General features: G+C 37.1%; 1 protein-coding gene across 2 annotated transcripts in view; it reads left to right on the top strand.

Moving 5' to 3' along the window:
- The window catches only part of LOC307129570 (neural cell adhesion molecule 2), a 263,670-nt gene that overhangs the window by 235,083 nt on the left and 12,159 nt on the right, over nucleotides 1-16,428 (top strand). For both annotated transcript variants that reach the window (XM_079822111.1, XM_079822110.1), the window contains exon 15: nucleotides 6,054-6,228. In XM_079822111.1, the coding sequence (XP_079678237.1) occupies nucleotides 6,054-6,228 (175 nt within the window). The remainder of the gene's footprint in view (nucleotides 1-6,053; nucleotides 6,229-16,428) is intronic.

Raw genomic sequence — 16,428 nt, 5'->3', positions numbered from 1 at the left:
GAATGATGCAGAATACAGAGGTACAATCACTTTTAATGGAGATTTTTTTAGAGACAGCACAGAATATATTACATTAATTGTTTTTATTAATTGAATGCATATGTTATTTAATGACATTTAATAATTATAATTAATGATGCATTGTATTATTTCTTGTAATCATTGAAAAATATCAGAAATGTGAAAGGTTTTTTGTAGGAGGATTTTACTGTTATTTGTTGTAGGATATTAATCCGGATGGATAGATGGAGTGTGATGACTAAACACTGTCTCTTTGCGAATACATACATTTATTCATTTAGCGGTTGCCATCCATGGGCTTTTCCTAATTTTTTTTTTTTATTATAATTTTGGTGACACTTTAGATTAGGGTCCAATTCTCATTATTAACTACGACTTTTGCCTCAATACACTCCTAATTACAGCTTATTTATAGTAAGTAAGGTAGTTAAAGTTTAGGTATTGGATAGGATTAAGGGATGGTAGAATATGGTCATGCAGAATAAGGCATACATTTGTGCTTTATAAGCACTAATAAACAGCCAATATCCTAGTAATATGCTTGCTAATAAGCAACTAGTTAATAGTGAGAATTGGACTCTAAACTAAAGTGTTACCATATTTTTTTATCATGACTTAATTGGGGGATTTTTAGTTTCTGTCCAGCATAACAGCGTTTTACACATTGCAATGTAGAAAAGCAGCACTGAATGGAATCCTGTGGTTTTGTTGTTTGTAAGTGGAGCTTGTGAGATTGAGTTGGAATGCAAAGGGTGTTCCAGTATTCCAGTAAACACATGGAGACGAGTGGGCGATGGTTTTGGTAATGAGAAGTGAAAATGCATTTCTTTGTTTGAGCCAATGCCCCTTGTTTATGCACCAGCACGAACTACAGCATGCATAAAACATGTTTAACTAATTCTTGCACAAGATATTCTGCTGTTGTTAGGGCTTTACTCTCAGTGACTAAACTATTGTGCGTCAGGTGTGACTGCATTGACGTTTTCTGTAGAACTGATGTACGTGCAATATAGGGATTTGGGGAGATCAGGTTTTGCATATATTGTTGATATAGAATGAACTGAAATCACATACACTGTGGGGAAAAGCCAACATTTGCCATGAGACAAAACGTCCTATGAATATAAAAACAACATAATTCAAAGGAAAGTGCCCACCGTGATAGAAAAGCAATGTGGAGGGGACATTCAGAGATGTCCTCAATTGGAAAATAAATGTTTTTATTTTTATTTTATTTTTTTAATATAACATTTTATTTTATGGTTATATTTATCATTTGGGTTGAGGGTAGTCTATAGTAATTATTATTAGCTTTATGTGAAAACAATAACAGTCTAAGGGATATTCTCATTTACTCTTTTTTTATATATTTATTTGGTTACACTTTATTTCAATAGTCCACTTTAGACATTGTACCAACTATAAGAAACTTTGCAACTACATGTCAACTAACTCTGACATCCGAGTATAGGCTTTATTCCGAACGTCACATGAAGAAAGCTTGCCGGGGAAAGTGTAAACGGCAGTACAAACTAAATACTAAAGTACTAAGTACTAAGTACTAAATATTCATTAGAAGAAGAAAAATAAAAAGACTTTTAGATATCAGTCTGCATATACGATGGACATCTGTTATGCTCATCTTTGCTCGATCCATTAAAGGTATCGTGTGTAAAATGGCTTTATATTTAAAAGCGCACATACAAAAGACCTGATCCGGAAGCAGAGATGGGCCCTCGAGTTTTCGAGACTTCAGACTTGACTCGAGTCGGACTCGTGAAAAAAGACTCCAGACTTGATTCGGAATCCAGTGATAAAGACTTCAGACATGACTCAGACTCCAGATGAAAGACACGTGAACATTTCTGACCCGAAGTGATGCAAACTATTTTACAGAATACAGACGTTTGTTGGGCATAAACCTATTTGTAGACTATTAGGTTAGGGTTAGGATTAGTGAATAAGTTTACATGCACTTGCAAAGTTACTTATAGTCAGTAAAATGCCTGTCGGGGGAGTATCAAAATAAAGTGTTTACAGATATTTAAAAGAATGTCTACTAATACTCTGATGACAGGTAGGTGACTTAAAATGTCTTAAGTGGACTATCAAAGTAAAGTGTTACCATTTATTTTATTTTAAATTGAACAACAAAAATGTCTAAATTAAGTAAGCTATGTTAAGTATGTTTTTTCAAAAGTATAAAAAACTTATCTGTGCAAGAATAAAACTTATTATGCTTGTTTTGCACAATTGTTGATGCATACAGGCCAGTGTTTTAGCATTTAACATTTTGGTACTCCTTTAACCCGCCTTTTTTTCCTCTGACATTCAATGATTTCTGCATTTCGCCCCCTAGTGGCAGTCACATTGAACTTTTAATTTGGTCTCGAATCAGCTTTTAACCTCCTCTTATTCAACATGCAGGGGGGAAATTATTGAATAATAAATATGTGAATATATACACACAAAACATATGAGTAACATTGTTTTCTAGTGCTAATCATTAATAATTATAAAATAATTATTTTGAACATAATTATCTGTAACAGAAATAGTGTTCTCACCTCACGCTCATTGTTTTGATTAAAATGCATCATATATGGTTGAGCGGTTACATACAGTCTCGACACACCAAAAGCTCAACTCGGATGCGTAAGTTCCGCATACACATTTTGTTGGAACCCCACACAGCTCCCCTTCTACCATTGGAAATGAATGACTTCCGATCTGTGGTTTAGAATCAGCATGGTATAGATTGGTGCAGGGATAATGTATTTTTGTAGGCCAAAACCCGGAAATTAGTTCGCATTTTAGCACTTTCGGCTCCATCGTCCTGAAGTCAATGGGGTTATTTGAATGGGTTTTTGGTTAAATGCTTGAAATAAGGTCTGTGGTGAACATGAGCTCAAGATATATTCATGTTTTATATGATATAAAATACATCAGTATTACCCTCTTGTGATTTTTAACAAAAAATGTTGAGCTTACTTGTCTTGTAAAAGGTGGTTGCTAACAAGTGGTGGCGACATTAAACATCATCAGCCAAACATCCACGGACTAGTCCACATTCACAGCCTCGTTGTGTTTATCACGCAATTGCGAACTATTAATACTCAAACTTTCAGGTAAAAGGTTTTTAAACAAAGACTGAAAGAGTTGTCAGAAGCTTAGTGATGGTGATGTTGAAGTCATGGGAATTTGGTGTATTTTGTTTATAGCCTACTTTTAGCTCTTGACTTCTACCGGTTGTATTCACACATCAAAATTCATAAAAGTTATGTTAATTTGTGAAAATGTGTAAGAATCATAAGCTTTTGTTAGTCTCAGACCTTATTTTCTACAATAATCCAAAAGCCAATGGAAAAATCCTATAGGGTTTTTGTCGAGGGAACCAGGGTGATGCTAACTTCCGGGTTGGCCTACAAAAATAAGTTATCCCTGCACCACTAATACTTCCAATCATAAGTCAAACAACAGCAAAATATTCCAATTAAGACAACTATGCCATTTGCCAAAGCCTTGAATATTAGTCTTAATGCAGTCACATGACTATTGCAGTTATATTTCAATATTTGTTAGTAGCATAAATTTAGACAAGAAGACTCACAGTAGATATCACATGGAGGATGTCAGCGAAGTCCTTGTGTAACACTGTGCGTCATGGAGTTACAATGACACAATCTCTCACCAATCTCTCATCAATAAAGTTTGTCTACTGGTTGTGAAACATATATTGAGTGTTGCCACACTAGCATGTACACACATTCACCACAGCTTGCTTGCTTGCTCTCTCTCCTACAATCCCTCTGTTTGTTTTTCCCCTCATGGGCCACAACATTTCCTCATTTGCTTCATCTATGTCTGTCTCAGTTTGTTTGGTGATGCCTCGCATCCTCCTCGACCCTAATAGGGTCCGCTGGCATCTTTTCCTTCTCTTTTATTAGTACTTTTCCTTTTTTTCTTTTCTTTTTTTTTCTTTCTCTCCCTCTCTCTCATTTGCTCGGTCTCTGATCGCCTGTGCGTGTGGAGGTGAGAACAGGGGAAATGGAGATGTCACAGTATGCCTAAGGACTGTCAACATGTGAAAGGCACATTCAACAATTTAGCCTTTAAAGGCGTTTTGAAAATGTCAAAATATAAAAGCAATGAGTTTTTGAAGGCAGCATGTGTGGGCTTAGTTTCAAAATTTTAGCCGGCGGAACAGCCGGCACACACACATTATATTACACACACACACTCATGCTCAGATGCTCTGCAGGCAGGGACTCAAAGAGAATAATGGATGCGTTGGAGTGTTTCTGCTGTAAGTGTGTGGAAAAGTTTGAGGATTAGAGAAAAGCATCTCTTTCTTATCTGTTGCTTGGAGGATGAAGGATCAGATGGTCTCTTAATATAGAATCTTATGTTTTGATTTCCATTAAAAAATAAAGTACCATTTGTTAAAAAATATATTTATTTCACTTATCGATTACATGCATTATCAAATTGTATTTATATTTGCAACAAATTAATTGAAGATGATAGCAGCAGATCCTTTAAGTCCTATAAGTTGCGAGGTGGGGCCTCCATGGATCAGACTTGTTTGTTCAGCACATCCCACAGATGCTTGATTGGATTGAGATCTGGGGAATTTGGAGGCCAAGTCAACACCTCAAACTCGTGCTCCTCAAAACATTCCTGAACCAATTTTGCTTTGTGGCAGGGTGCATTATCCTGCTGAAAGAGGCCACAGCCACCAGGGAATACCGTTTCCATGAAAGGGTGTACTGTACATGGTCTGCAACAATGCTTAGGTAGGTGGTACGTGTCAAAGTAACATCCACATGGATGGAAGGACCCAAGGTTTCCCAGCAGAACATTGCCCAAAGCATCACATTGCCTCCGCCGACTTACCTTCCCATAGTGCATCCTGGTGCCATGTGTTTCCCAGGTAAGCAAGGAACACGCCATCCACGTGATGTAAAAGAAAACATGATTCATTGGGGCAGGCCAACTTCTTCCATTGATCCATGGTCCAGTTCTGATGCTCACATGCCCACTATTGGTGCTTTCGGAGATGGACAGGGGTCAGCATGGGCACCCTCACTGGTCTGCGGCTATGCAGCTCCATATGCAACAAACTGCGATGCACTGTGCATTAACTGCTTGAGCAATTTGAGCTACAGTAGCTCGTCTGTTTGATCAGACCACACCGGCCAGCCTTCGCTCCCCATGTGCATCAATGTGCCGCCCATGACCCTGTTGCCGGTTCACCACTGTTCCTTCCTTGAACCACTTTTGATAGATACTGACCACTGCAGACCGAGAACACCCCACAAGAGCTGCAGTTTTGGAGATGCTCTGACCCAGTTGTCTAGCCATCACAATTTAGCCCTTGTCAAACTCACTCAAATCCTTACGCTTGCCCTTTTTTCCTGCTTCTAACACATCAACTTTGAGGGCAAAAGGTTCACTTGCTGCCTAATATATCCCACCCACTGTGTGTGTGTATAATATAATATTCAAATAGCTTCAACAACATAATTTTAATTATACATATACACACAGTCAAACCAAAATGTATTCAGACACCTTCAACATTTTCTCACATTATCACAGTTTATTCGCTATAGTTTAGAAAATGGTAATAAAATATGACAAGAGTTAAACTGTGTCAGAACAAATTCATCTGGATAATATCAGTTAACTTCGATAGAAAGGTGTGTAATGGATTACAATCAACCAATCAGCTGTTCAATTTAAGTACACAACTAGATAATACCAATTTAGGTCAACCAATTACCAAGCAATGCTTCATTTTGTTCAGTCTGTGGTGTAAAAGCTCGCTTTAGCAATTAAAGAAAAAAGACAAAACATGGTCAGGTCAAAGTGTCTGAATGATTTTGTGTGTACGTGCATGTGTGTGTGTGTTTATGCCAGCAAGTTGTCATACAGTATGTATGGATCAAAATGCAGTGGTAACTAATTGTTCAAAAAAGTCTTATGTTCCCTGAAGCCAATTGTATTGAAACACTTGTGGTTTTCTGTAGGACAAGGAAGAGCAGTGGATGACAAAACTGGTTCCAGGTGTGAATGATTTTGTGCTGCTGCAACCGCTCCAGTGGAATACGCAGTATGAGGTGGAAATCACCGCCCGCAACGTCAAAGGCCTGTCTGAACCCACCTTTGTGAAGTTCTCCATGCCTCAGAAGCCTGATATCACAGGTACACGTACTTCCACAACACACGCAGAGTATTACTCTTTTTTTTTTCTCATTCGACAAATTGAGTCAGATTACCTACAGCACTTCATCACCCACTCACAATATCTATAGCTGAAATTATATGTCTCCCATTATAATTATATGCTCCGCTACAGTTCAGCACACTTGCCAGCCACCCACGCTTGATGGAGCTCATGTATCTCAATCACAATCAAACATGCGGGGTAACCCACTGTAAATGATTCTGTGTCCTAATCAAGAGCAAATTTTCAGAGGAAGCACTTTCTCCTTTAGGAAAAATGAGATGAGAAAGATAACATCACTACAAAAATAAAATAAAATATGATCAAATATGTCTAAAGGCCCATTCACACCAAGAACAATCACTATAAAGATAACTATAGCGATAACTATATTAGCGTCTACACCAACATACAATATTGTTCTGTTTATTCTAAGCGCGCGCTGCAGTTGTGTCGTCTGCCACCTTAAATGCTCAAGCTCTTTAAAGCAGAATGGATTCTGGTTAGCTGTCATTGTTTTTATCGTTCATCAGCTGGAAAGTGATTCTAACAATATTCTTCCTCTGTGTTGTTATAGTTGTGGTGTGGAATCTGCTATTCTTTTAAATGTAGAATGATTTTTTACAACTATATTTTATCATTATTGTTAATATGTATCATCCCTAACTGTCTGTCCTAACGAGTCTGTTAGTGCCTCCATATCACTGATTGGCTGACAGACCATGTACTGTTTGCAATTGTGGTCTTTTTTTGAAGTCATGCTTTTATAAGAAGGCTTTTAATATTTACTGGGTCCCAACATATCTATGATTACATTTGAGAATCAATCAAAATCTCTACGGTAGCCAATGGGTGTCTCTGAATGGTATAAGCATAAAGAGTAATTTGCTGGATGCATATATAGTAAAACTGATAGTTGAGGAATGTGATCAACCAGCCAAATCCAGTGGTTTGTATTCCCCATCAGTATAATAATACTTTTCTAATGCTTTTTAAATGGAAAGCAACGTAAGGGTAAACACATTTTTAAAGAGGTCTGTTGATTGCTTGTCTACTCTTAATACGTCTGTTTGTGTGGACGGTACCTCAGGAAGGAGATTTTTTTTTTTTCCAAAAGGGATGCTAGTACTTTCCTCTGGTTTAAAATAACACTCAAATTATAGCCATCAACTGTAAACAGAAAATCATGTGTTTTTTAAACGTGATAGTAGAATTTTTGGGGGAAATACAAAGAAAAGACCATTTCGATAGTGCTTTCTCTCTGGCCAAAGATATATTGTGATTGTGGTTTAATGGTAACGGTGTTTTTTATGTGTATGCCAATATGTCGGAAAAACTGTAGCTATGTGTTTTCATACAATCAGCATATATAAACATGGCTTTCAAGAAATTATTAATATCCACCTTACAATTCACATACTGTGCTGATACACTTTAGCTGTGATGCAGAAGTACCAAGACTTGACTTTCGATTAAAAAAAAATACTTTTTTTAGAAGGGCATTTGCAAATTTCCAAGATAAATCTAGAATGTCTTTTTATCTATTTATTTATAAAAACTATTTATGAATGCAATATGATCATGCAATAAACTGCACAAAATCCATTCCATTTCAAGTTCTCTTTATACAGTTAGTTGTGGACTTGCCACTGTCGATCCTGGGAATTTGTCATTCAGTTTGATAGATGTTCAGAACAGAGGATAAATACAGTACATAATGGTGTTGATGTAAGTGTTTTGCTTTGAGTGCGTGAGGTCTCAGGCTCATACCTGCTTTAATAACAATGTTTGTTTTAATGAACCAAGCTAAATTGCACCTGTACATGAGTGGATTTATATTAGGGGACACAAATCACAAACACAAAAGTGTAGCTGCAAGCTATTTCATTAAGTTGTGGCGACATGTACTCACATAGATAGATAGATAGATAGATAGATAGATAGATAGATAGATAGATAGATAGATAGATAGATAGATAGATAGATAGATAGATAGATAGATAGATAGATAGATAGATAGATAGATAGATAGATAGATAGATAGATAGATAGATAGATAGATAGATAGATAGATAGATAGATAGATAGATAGATAGATAGATAGATAGATAGATAGATAGATAGATAGATAGATGATATTTAAATTGTGTCTGGACTTTTTGGTCCAATTATAAGTGAAATATTCCTAGATGCGGTGTCAGTGCATGCATAGCTGTACATCTGAATATGTGTGTGTGTGTGTGTGTGTGTGTGTGTGTGTGTGTGTGTGTGTGTGTGTGTGTGTGTGTGTGTGTGTGTGTGTGTGTGTGTGTGTGTGTGTGTGTGTGTGTGTGTGTGTGTGTGTGTGTGTGTGTGTGTGTGTGTGTGTGTGTGTGTGTGTGTGTGTGTGTGTGTGTGTGTGTGTGTGTGTGTGTGTGTGTGTGTGTGTTGACAGCACTGCTCCTCAGCAGCTTGGATTTACCTTGTTAATTCGATGTCATTTGTATATTCTCTCCCAACTCCTCCTCATCCTTTCCTTTTTCTCTCCCTCGCCACCTGCAACACTTCATCCCCCCTGGCCCATGCTCTTATTTATAATTCTATTGTGCTTTGTCTCGTTGTTTCACTCAAAACAATCCTGTTCTCCAATTCCCACCTAATGAATTATGCATTGCATTCTGGGCCACATCGCAAATCGCCGGGCTTTTTGTTTTGCAATGAACTGCCACTAAACTTCCTTTTCTGTGTGCCTATAAACACCCTGCGATCCTTTCAATCAAACAAACCTTTACAACGGACACTGCTTTGGACTACTCACTCGCTCCTTGCTCATATGTCAACATTCTTGTCTTATTCACCCCTGTTTATTTCCTGACCTGCACCTAAATAATCTAATTCCCACTCCTGTAATCATCCTATTAACCCAACGCTCTTGTGTTGTGAATAAACTGCTTTTCATTCTCTCACGTGTGTAACCGTCCTGCGTCCTTTGCTGGCTCCACACACCTACTGTATGTCTTTCCCTCTTCCTTCCCGCTCCCTCTCCCCTCCATCTCATTGCAGATCAGTGTTGCGAGCCCCCTCCAACCGGACGTGGACGTCCCCATGTGCAGCCTGTCCATACGGTGACCGTCTTCGGAGCTTCTCTGTCACTGTTGCTGTGCTTGTGTCTATGTTGACATTGCTCCATCTTCACCTTGCCTGGAATGAGCCCAAAAGACTGAGCCTGGGACTTTTTTCTCGCCCCCACCAGTGGCTCGCTGACCCTTAGCCATGCCGGTTCATTGCTCCTTATCAGACTCGGGACTTACTGTCCGAGCCCATGCTTGTGAGCTGCTCTCTCCACTATCCTGGCCGCCCTCCATTCCAAACTTTTCTTTTTGATCCATAAAAGTCTTGCATAGTATTGACAGCAAAGGAATGGGGAAAACTGAGTAGTTAATTTGCTCTCTACCTGTAACAGTAGCGATCTGATCCTTAGTTTTGTGTTTAATGAGCTCCTTTTTGCTTGTGTTTACAAAAGACACAGTATAAGCCGCCAGCATTAGGGCTTTTCTATCTTCTGTGCATCCACAGGCTCTTTTGTTTTGGTTTATTATGACGATGGGAAATGTCAGCAGTTGCATCGCTTGAAAGAATGCATTTAATGATGTTGCTGATACACGCACACAAAGATATAGAACGCAGCACTCATTAAATGGAGTCAAGTAGGATTTCAAATTGATATGACTTTTAAACACTGGTATCATAAATCAAGCAGGCCGACTTTCCGTTACCCGTAATGTGAGAAACAAGGTTTCTCCCTCACAGTCAAAATATAATGCACATTAATTTTCATTTTCTGGGTACACCTCTGGCAGAGACATTGTCGTGCCACTTGTACATTCTCAGTGTTGATGAAAAAGAACATTAGTAACTGGAATCGTGTGCAGTCTGTGAATAAGAATATATGTGTAGAATGTTGCTGCCATGAAGGAGTTGTAGTATATGAATACAGTGAATTAAGCTAACAGTCATTCATCCGTGTCATTGTACAGAACTAAAATCAGGTGAGCATTTCATCAAGAGTTTCGGTCGGTAGGATTTTTAAAATGTTTTTGAAAGTCCCTTATGGGGCTGCATTTATTTGATTAAAAAAAGACATTTATATATATATATATATATATATATATATATATATATATATATATATATATATATATATATATATATATATATATATATATATATATATGTATATATATATATATATATATATATATGTATGTATGCCAAACCAAAAATTATTCAGACACCAGATATTATTTTTTACTAGTGTGGGTGCAGGACACTATAGTTCATTTATGTAAGTGAGGATAGCAAAATAAAGTAAACCGTAACATATTTGGTCCAAAAAGTCTTCATAGAGTGGACTACCAGTAAAATTAATAAAACATTTGGGACCAAATGTTTGGCTTAAGAGTTTTTTCTTAAATTGCTAATGTGAGCTTTTACACCACAGACTGAACAAAATGAACAAAATGAAACATTGCTTGGTTAAATTGGTATTATCTAATTGTGTACTTAAATTTATCAGTACAACTATTGTCATATTTTATTACCATTTTCTAAACTATAGCGATTAAACTGTGATAATGTGAGAAAATGTTGAAGGTGTCTAAATAAATGTTGGTTTGTGTGTGTGTATATATATATAACTTTTTTCTAATTGAATATATTTTAAAATATAATTTATTCCTGTAATGGCAAACCTGAATTGTCATTACTCCAATCATTCTAATGTGCTGATTAGCTGCTCAAGCATATTTCTTATTATTATCAAGGTAGAAAACAGTTGTGCTGCTTAATATTTTTGTAGGATCCATGATAATTTTTTTTAGGATTCTTTAAATAGACAGTTTAATAGAACAGTTTTAATTTGAAATAGAATGTTAAAAAATATATATAAGTCTTTTTGTCACATTTTGGTCAATTTATGCTGAATAAAAGTATTTTTGTTTCATTTAAAAGAAATCTTTCTGACCTCAAACTTTTGAACAGTAGTTTGTGTTTTAAAATAGTAAGAATGGATATACTTCACTTTCTTGACTGTGTGGATACAGTATTGCAATCCTGATTTGAAGTGGTGTGTTGTAGTCAGAAGCTTATTTATTTTCTGTTGTCTTTGAGATCCATGAAATGTGAAGTCCATAACTATAGCTATTCTGATGCAACATGTTTGAAGAATCTATTTGAATTCATGTCAAAAGCAGTATAGAAGTATTTGTCAGAATTTCTCAAATAAACTTGTTTATTCTGATGCAATAACTACAGCCTGACAATTCCTAACACTAATCATGGCTTGTCCTTGTACCAGTGAACCAATTAAATGGATAGTTCACCCAAAAATGAAAATTCTGTTATGAATTACTCACCATCTTCGGAACACCAATGAAGATCTTTTTGATGAAATCTGAGAGCTTCCTGTCTCTTCGTTGGCATCTACGCAACTACCACTGTGATGCTTCAAAAAGTTCATAAAGAGATCGTAAAACTAATCCAAATGAATTGAGTGGTTTATTCCAAATTTTCTGAAGAGACACGATCGCTTTATATAATGAACAGATTGAATTTTGCTTTTATTCACATAAACATTCATCAACTCGCACATCAGCTGTGGTAAACGGAAGCCCAATGTTTGGTTGACGTGCAAGAACCAATGAGGTTCATTCTAATGTGTTACACTGCCCGTTTGAGCTTCCGCAAGAACCAATGAAGTTCATTCTTGTGTGTTACGCAGCACGTTTGAGCTTCCGCAAGAACCAATGAAGTTCATTCTTGTGTGTTACGCAGCACAATGAAGTTCATTCTTGTGTGTTACGCAGCACGTTTGAGCTTCCGCAAGAACCAATGAAGTTTATTCTTGTGTGTTACGCAGCACGTTTGAGCTTCCGCAAGAACCAATGAAGTTCATTCTTGTGTGTTACGCAGCACGTTTGAGCTTCCGCAAGAACCAATGAAGTTTATTCTTGTGTGTTACGCAGCACGTTTGAGCTTCCGCAAGAACCAATGAAGTTCATTCTTGTGTGTTACGCAGCACGTTTGAGCTTCCGCAAGAACCAATGAAGTTCATTCTTGTGTGTTACGCAGCACGTTTGAGCTTCCGCAAGAACCAATGAAGTTCATTCTTGTGTGTTACGCAGCCCGTTTGAGCTTCCGCAAGAACCAATGAAGTTCATTCTTGTGTGTTACGCAGCACGTTTGAGCTTCCGCAAGAACCAATGAAGTTCATTCTTGTGTGTTACGCAGCACGTTTGAGCTTCCGCAAGAACCAATGAGGTTTGTTCTTGTGTGAAGCAGGTTCGGTTGAGCTTCTGTTTATGTTCGCTAATCAATGTTTAAATGTAAATAAAAGCCTAAATTAAATCGATTAAAGCAATCAGGTCTCTTCAGAAAATTTGGACTAAACCGCTCAATTCATATGGATTTACAGTTTTACGATCTCTTTATTAACTTTTGGAAGCCTAACAGTGCTATGGAGGGACAGAAAGCTCTCAGATTTGTGTTCCGAAGATGAACGAAAGTGAGTAATTAATGACAGAATTTTCATTTTTGGGTGAACTATACCTTTAATGTAGAACACTGGCATATAGCACAGTTTGTGTGCATAATTTGGTATATTATAGGTAATCAAATACAAAAGCATTGGATTATCTTAATCCTTAAACTGCACAGCAAATAGCTCAAATGTAACACTGTCCAGTAAAACAATCACGGAAAGATAAAAATATTGAATAAACCTTTGTCCATACTGAAGGGCTGTTTTACAGAATTACTAATGGCAAGGTTTATTATTTTTAACTGAAGCACTGAAAACAGCCCTTCAGTAAACATTGCTGTCTCTGATCATCTCTTGTCCACAAAGCGTCATCCCTGTTAACTGTTATGTATTGTTTTGTTTTTTTCTTTTGGAAAAAAGGTAACAAACATGAATTGTTGTTATGTGTTTACAGCACAGAATCACAAATATAGGATCTCATAATGTGTTGCAGTTGAAATTTTTATCACTTTAAATCGTAAAAATAAGTTGAGAGGTTTTAATACCCTCACGGCATACGTGACCTAATTAAGACAATCTCAAATCAATGGAATTTCGGTCAATGGGGACCATTAATCTTGATCATCCCTATGCGCTGCCCTCTCCATTCTCTCATTACACGGCAATAGAACATTGCATTTCATTTATGGGTATGTCAAAAACCTCAATATTGTTCTCGTTAAAAGAAAGGGTCTGAAACCCAGTCCATTAAGGCCTTTATTTCCTAATGTGGCTTGACTTCTTATAAGATTAGAATGGCTCTTTGTTGACTGTTCCAGCTGGAAAAGATTCTGGCAAATGAAAATGGACCTATTGTTTTACTGCTGTCCATTACAGCTGATCACACCAACCATAAATAAGCTTTTTTCTTTTTTTGCTTCTGGAAGAGAAATAAGTCCATCCAGCCAGCCAGAGTACAGCCATTTATTCTAAAGCCAGGTGTATGAAGTCATAAATCAGAAGGTATCAGTCATTTCTTTCAACAACACAAGCAACAATGTATTTTTATTTTTTATTTTTATGTAGCAAAAATTAATGGGATTCAATGTTTTTTAGACTATTGACTTGCATTATATGGACAAATACATTTGAAATGTTCTTCAAAATATCATATTTTGTGTTCCACAGAAGAAAGAAATCCCTACCTGGTTAAAACAACATGAGGGTGGATAAATGATGACAGAATTTTCATTTTTGATTAAACTTGGCTGATATTTTTGACAAATCCATTAAGCAAATGTGATTGTGCTGTCTGAGAACTGAGCCTATTGTAATAAGGATTTTCAAAATTGTTGTGTTGAAAGAAAATAAAGCTTATTGAAACAAATAGAACAACAATAAGCAGCAAAATTATTTCAGATCCTACATTTGAATGTAAAATTTGTATTGACCATTCCTGACCGACCAATGAAATGGTTACGATAATGTCAATTTTCCCAGATACACTACAAGTGTCATTGCGAATTCTATTAAAAGTGTGAAAAAAGTGACGTTTAATTGGTGCCACTTGACACCCATTTCATTCGTTCTGACCCATCAGTCCAACCTCATGCTGCGCATAGACATCTTTGCCACTGATAATGGCTATCCTGACGGCAGTCGGCCTATTAATCGTTTAACGGCTAGAGGGTCCCTTCTGCTCGTCAAGCATAGCGTCTTAATGAGCATCAGAGTCTTTAAACCATCATTATGGAGTCATGCTTGGCTTGTGTCCTCTGTGTAGGTAGTGCAGAGGTTGCTGGGCCAGCATAGGGTGAGGGGAGGAGGAGGAGTATTAAAACTCAGGACCTTTTCCATAATAGCCAAAGCTTTAAATTACCCCAGGACTCCAAAAGGAAGCCATTCAGCCTGGAGATAAGAAAACTGTCTGATTTTATGGAGTGCTCTTTGGGTTTTATAGGTTGATTAGTAAAAAGGACCAAACTGTCACTGGTCAGCTCAATGTATCCACTTAATACAAGCCAGAAAGCTATAAAAGTGGCATTTCATGTGAGCTAGAAGGGGTACTTTGGCCATTTAGAAGCTTGGTAACAAAAAAAAAAATGGATGTTCTTTCATGGCACATCAAATGCATTTGGCAAACGTTTGCTTTGCTATTCATGAGTTTGGAAAAACATTTTCTTGGCTATTCATGATTCAAGTGCATAATTTCACTGAATTTCACCATAATATTTGGAACAGATTTCTCTGGTTTGACTGAATGTTATTCTTTAGACTTCTTCCTGACATTTAATATTAAATTATTTCGCAAACCTATTAACTTTTGTAAATCATTGCATTATTGAGTCAAACCGAATATTCAATCAAAAACAGGAAAGGGTTTGATTTTATTCATCAGGAACTGATTGGATTGTGAAAAATAAAAAAAATCCATCAGAAGAGATGGACAAGTTCAAAGTTGGCAGCCAAGAATGAACATCATGATGTAATAGCAGCTAGCATGGCATTTATTTATTTATTTTTTGCCACAAAGTATTCATACTATTAGGGTAATGACTGTCATAGCACATCAGATGCATTTGGCAAAAATTTGCTGAACTTTGCACGATGTAAGGGTGTCATGTCCATGGTATTTTACTATAATCTGAAGTCCCCTCATAACAGATTTACTCTGGTTTGACTGACGTCTATTTTTAGACCCCTTTCTGTCTCCAGCTTTCAGCATTTATTGGTGTCGTAAGTGCAGAGGTAAGTGTTTGAATGATTAAGCAGTGCAGCTCAAAGGCTGAGGGATATACAGTACTTCAACCTTGAAGAGAGTGCATTAGCAGGGTCTCAAATGCCCCTATTGCCTGTACTTCACGCTGGAAGTTTTTCCATGTAAAAGTGTTCCCAAACTAGAAAACCGTGGATCTGTTTAAGCCCTACTTAGTCATGTATCAGCGTGACATGGCCATTAAGCCCCACACATGATTATAAGCTTCATTACCCTGTCAATCATCTGCTGGGAGCCCACCCACAGACCTCCCTTCAGAATGAGGGTGCCGTCCAGACACAATCAATCGAGCTTGAGTTATTGCTTCTCATTGCTGAGTCTCAATAACCATTCTTACTTAATTAATTGAGTGCGTTGAACTCAGATGCGGATGGATCACGCCCATTTGTGGAACTTCAGGATAAGTGATATTAACGAGATGCTAAATTGAGCTTCTAATGATGTTATAAATCAACAACAAATCAGCTATAGGAGCGGGGAGCACGGCACAAGATGGTGAAAAACAGATGTGTTGGCCGATAAGTCGCAGTGGAGTTGGTCATGTGCTCGATGCATCAAAAGTAAAACCATACCAGGGTCAATAAATCTGAGGTCTTAGAGTGCAACTCGTTCATGGATAAACTGATATGTAGTTGCATGGTGACATTTGAAAATGGTCAATAGATCATGACGGTCAAATCATCTTCCTAATCTGAAGGTTCGAGGTCATGATCGTAGATTTTAAAAAGGAAGGTTATAAACGTTACCGGATGTTCCCTCAGTAATGTTTTCGTTTTTTGGTAACACAAGGTCTCATTTGTTACCATTAGGTAATACTTTAGCTAACATAAACAATGAGTAATATATTTTTGTATTAGTAAATATTGAAATGACCTTTGACTAAGATTAATAAATGCTGTAAAAGCA

This window comes from Gobio gobio (assembly GCF_949357685.1).
Source record: "Gobio gobio genome assembly, chromosome: 7".
Classification (NCBI taxonomy): domain Eukaryota; kingdom Metazoa; phylum Chordata; class Actinopteri; order Cypriniformes; family Gobionidae; genus Gobio; species Gobio gobio.
The sequence above is the reverse complement of the archived record's forward strand: the minus strand, read 5'-3'. Positions and strand labels throughout refer to the sequence as shown.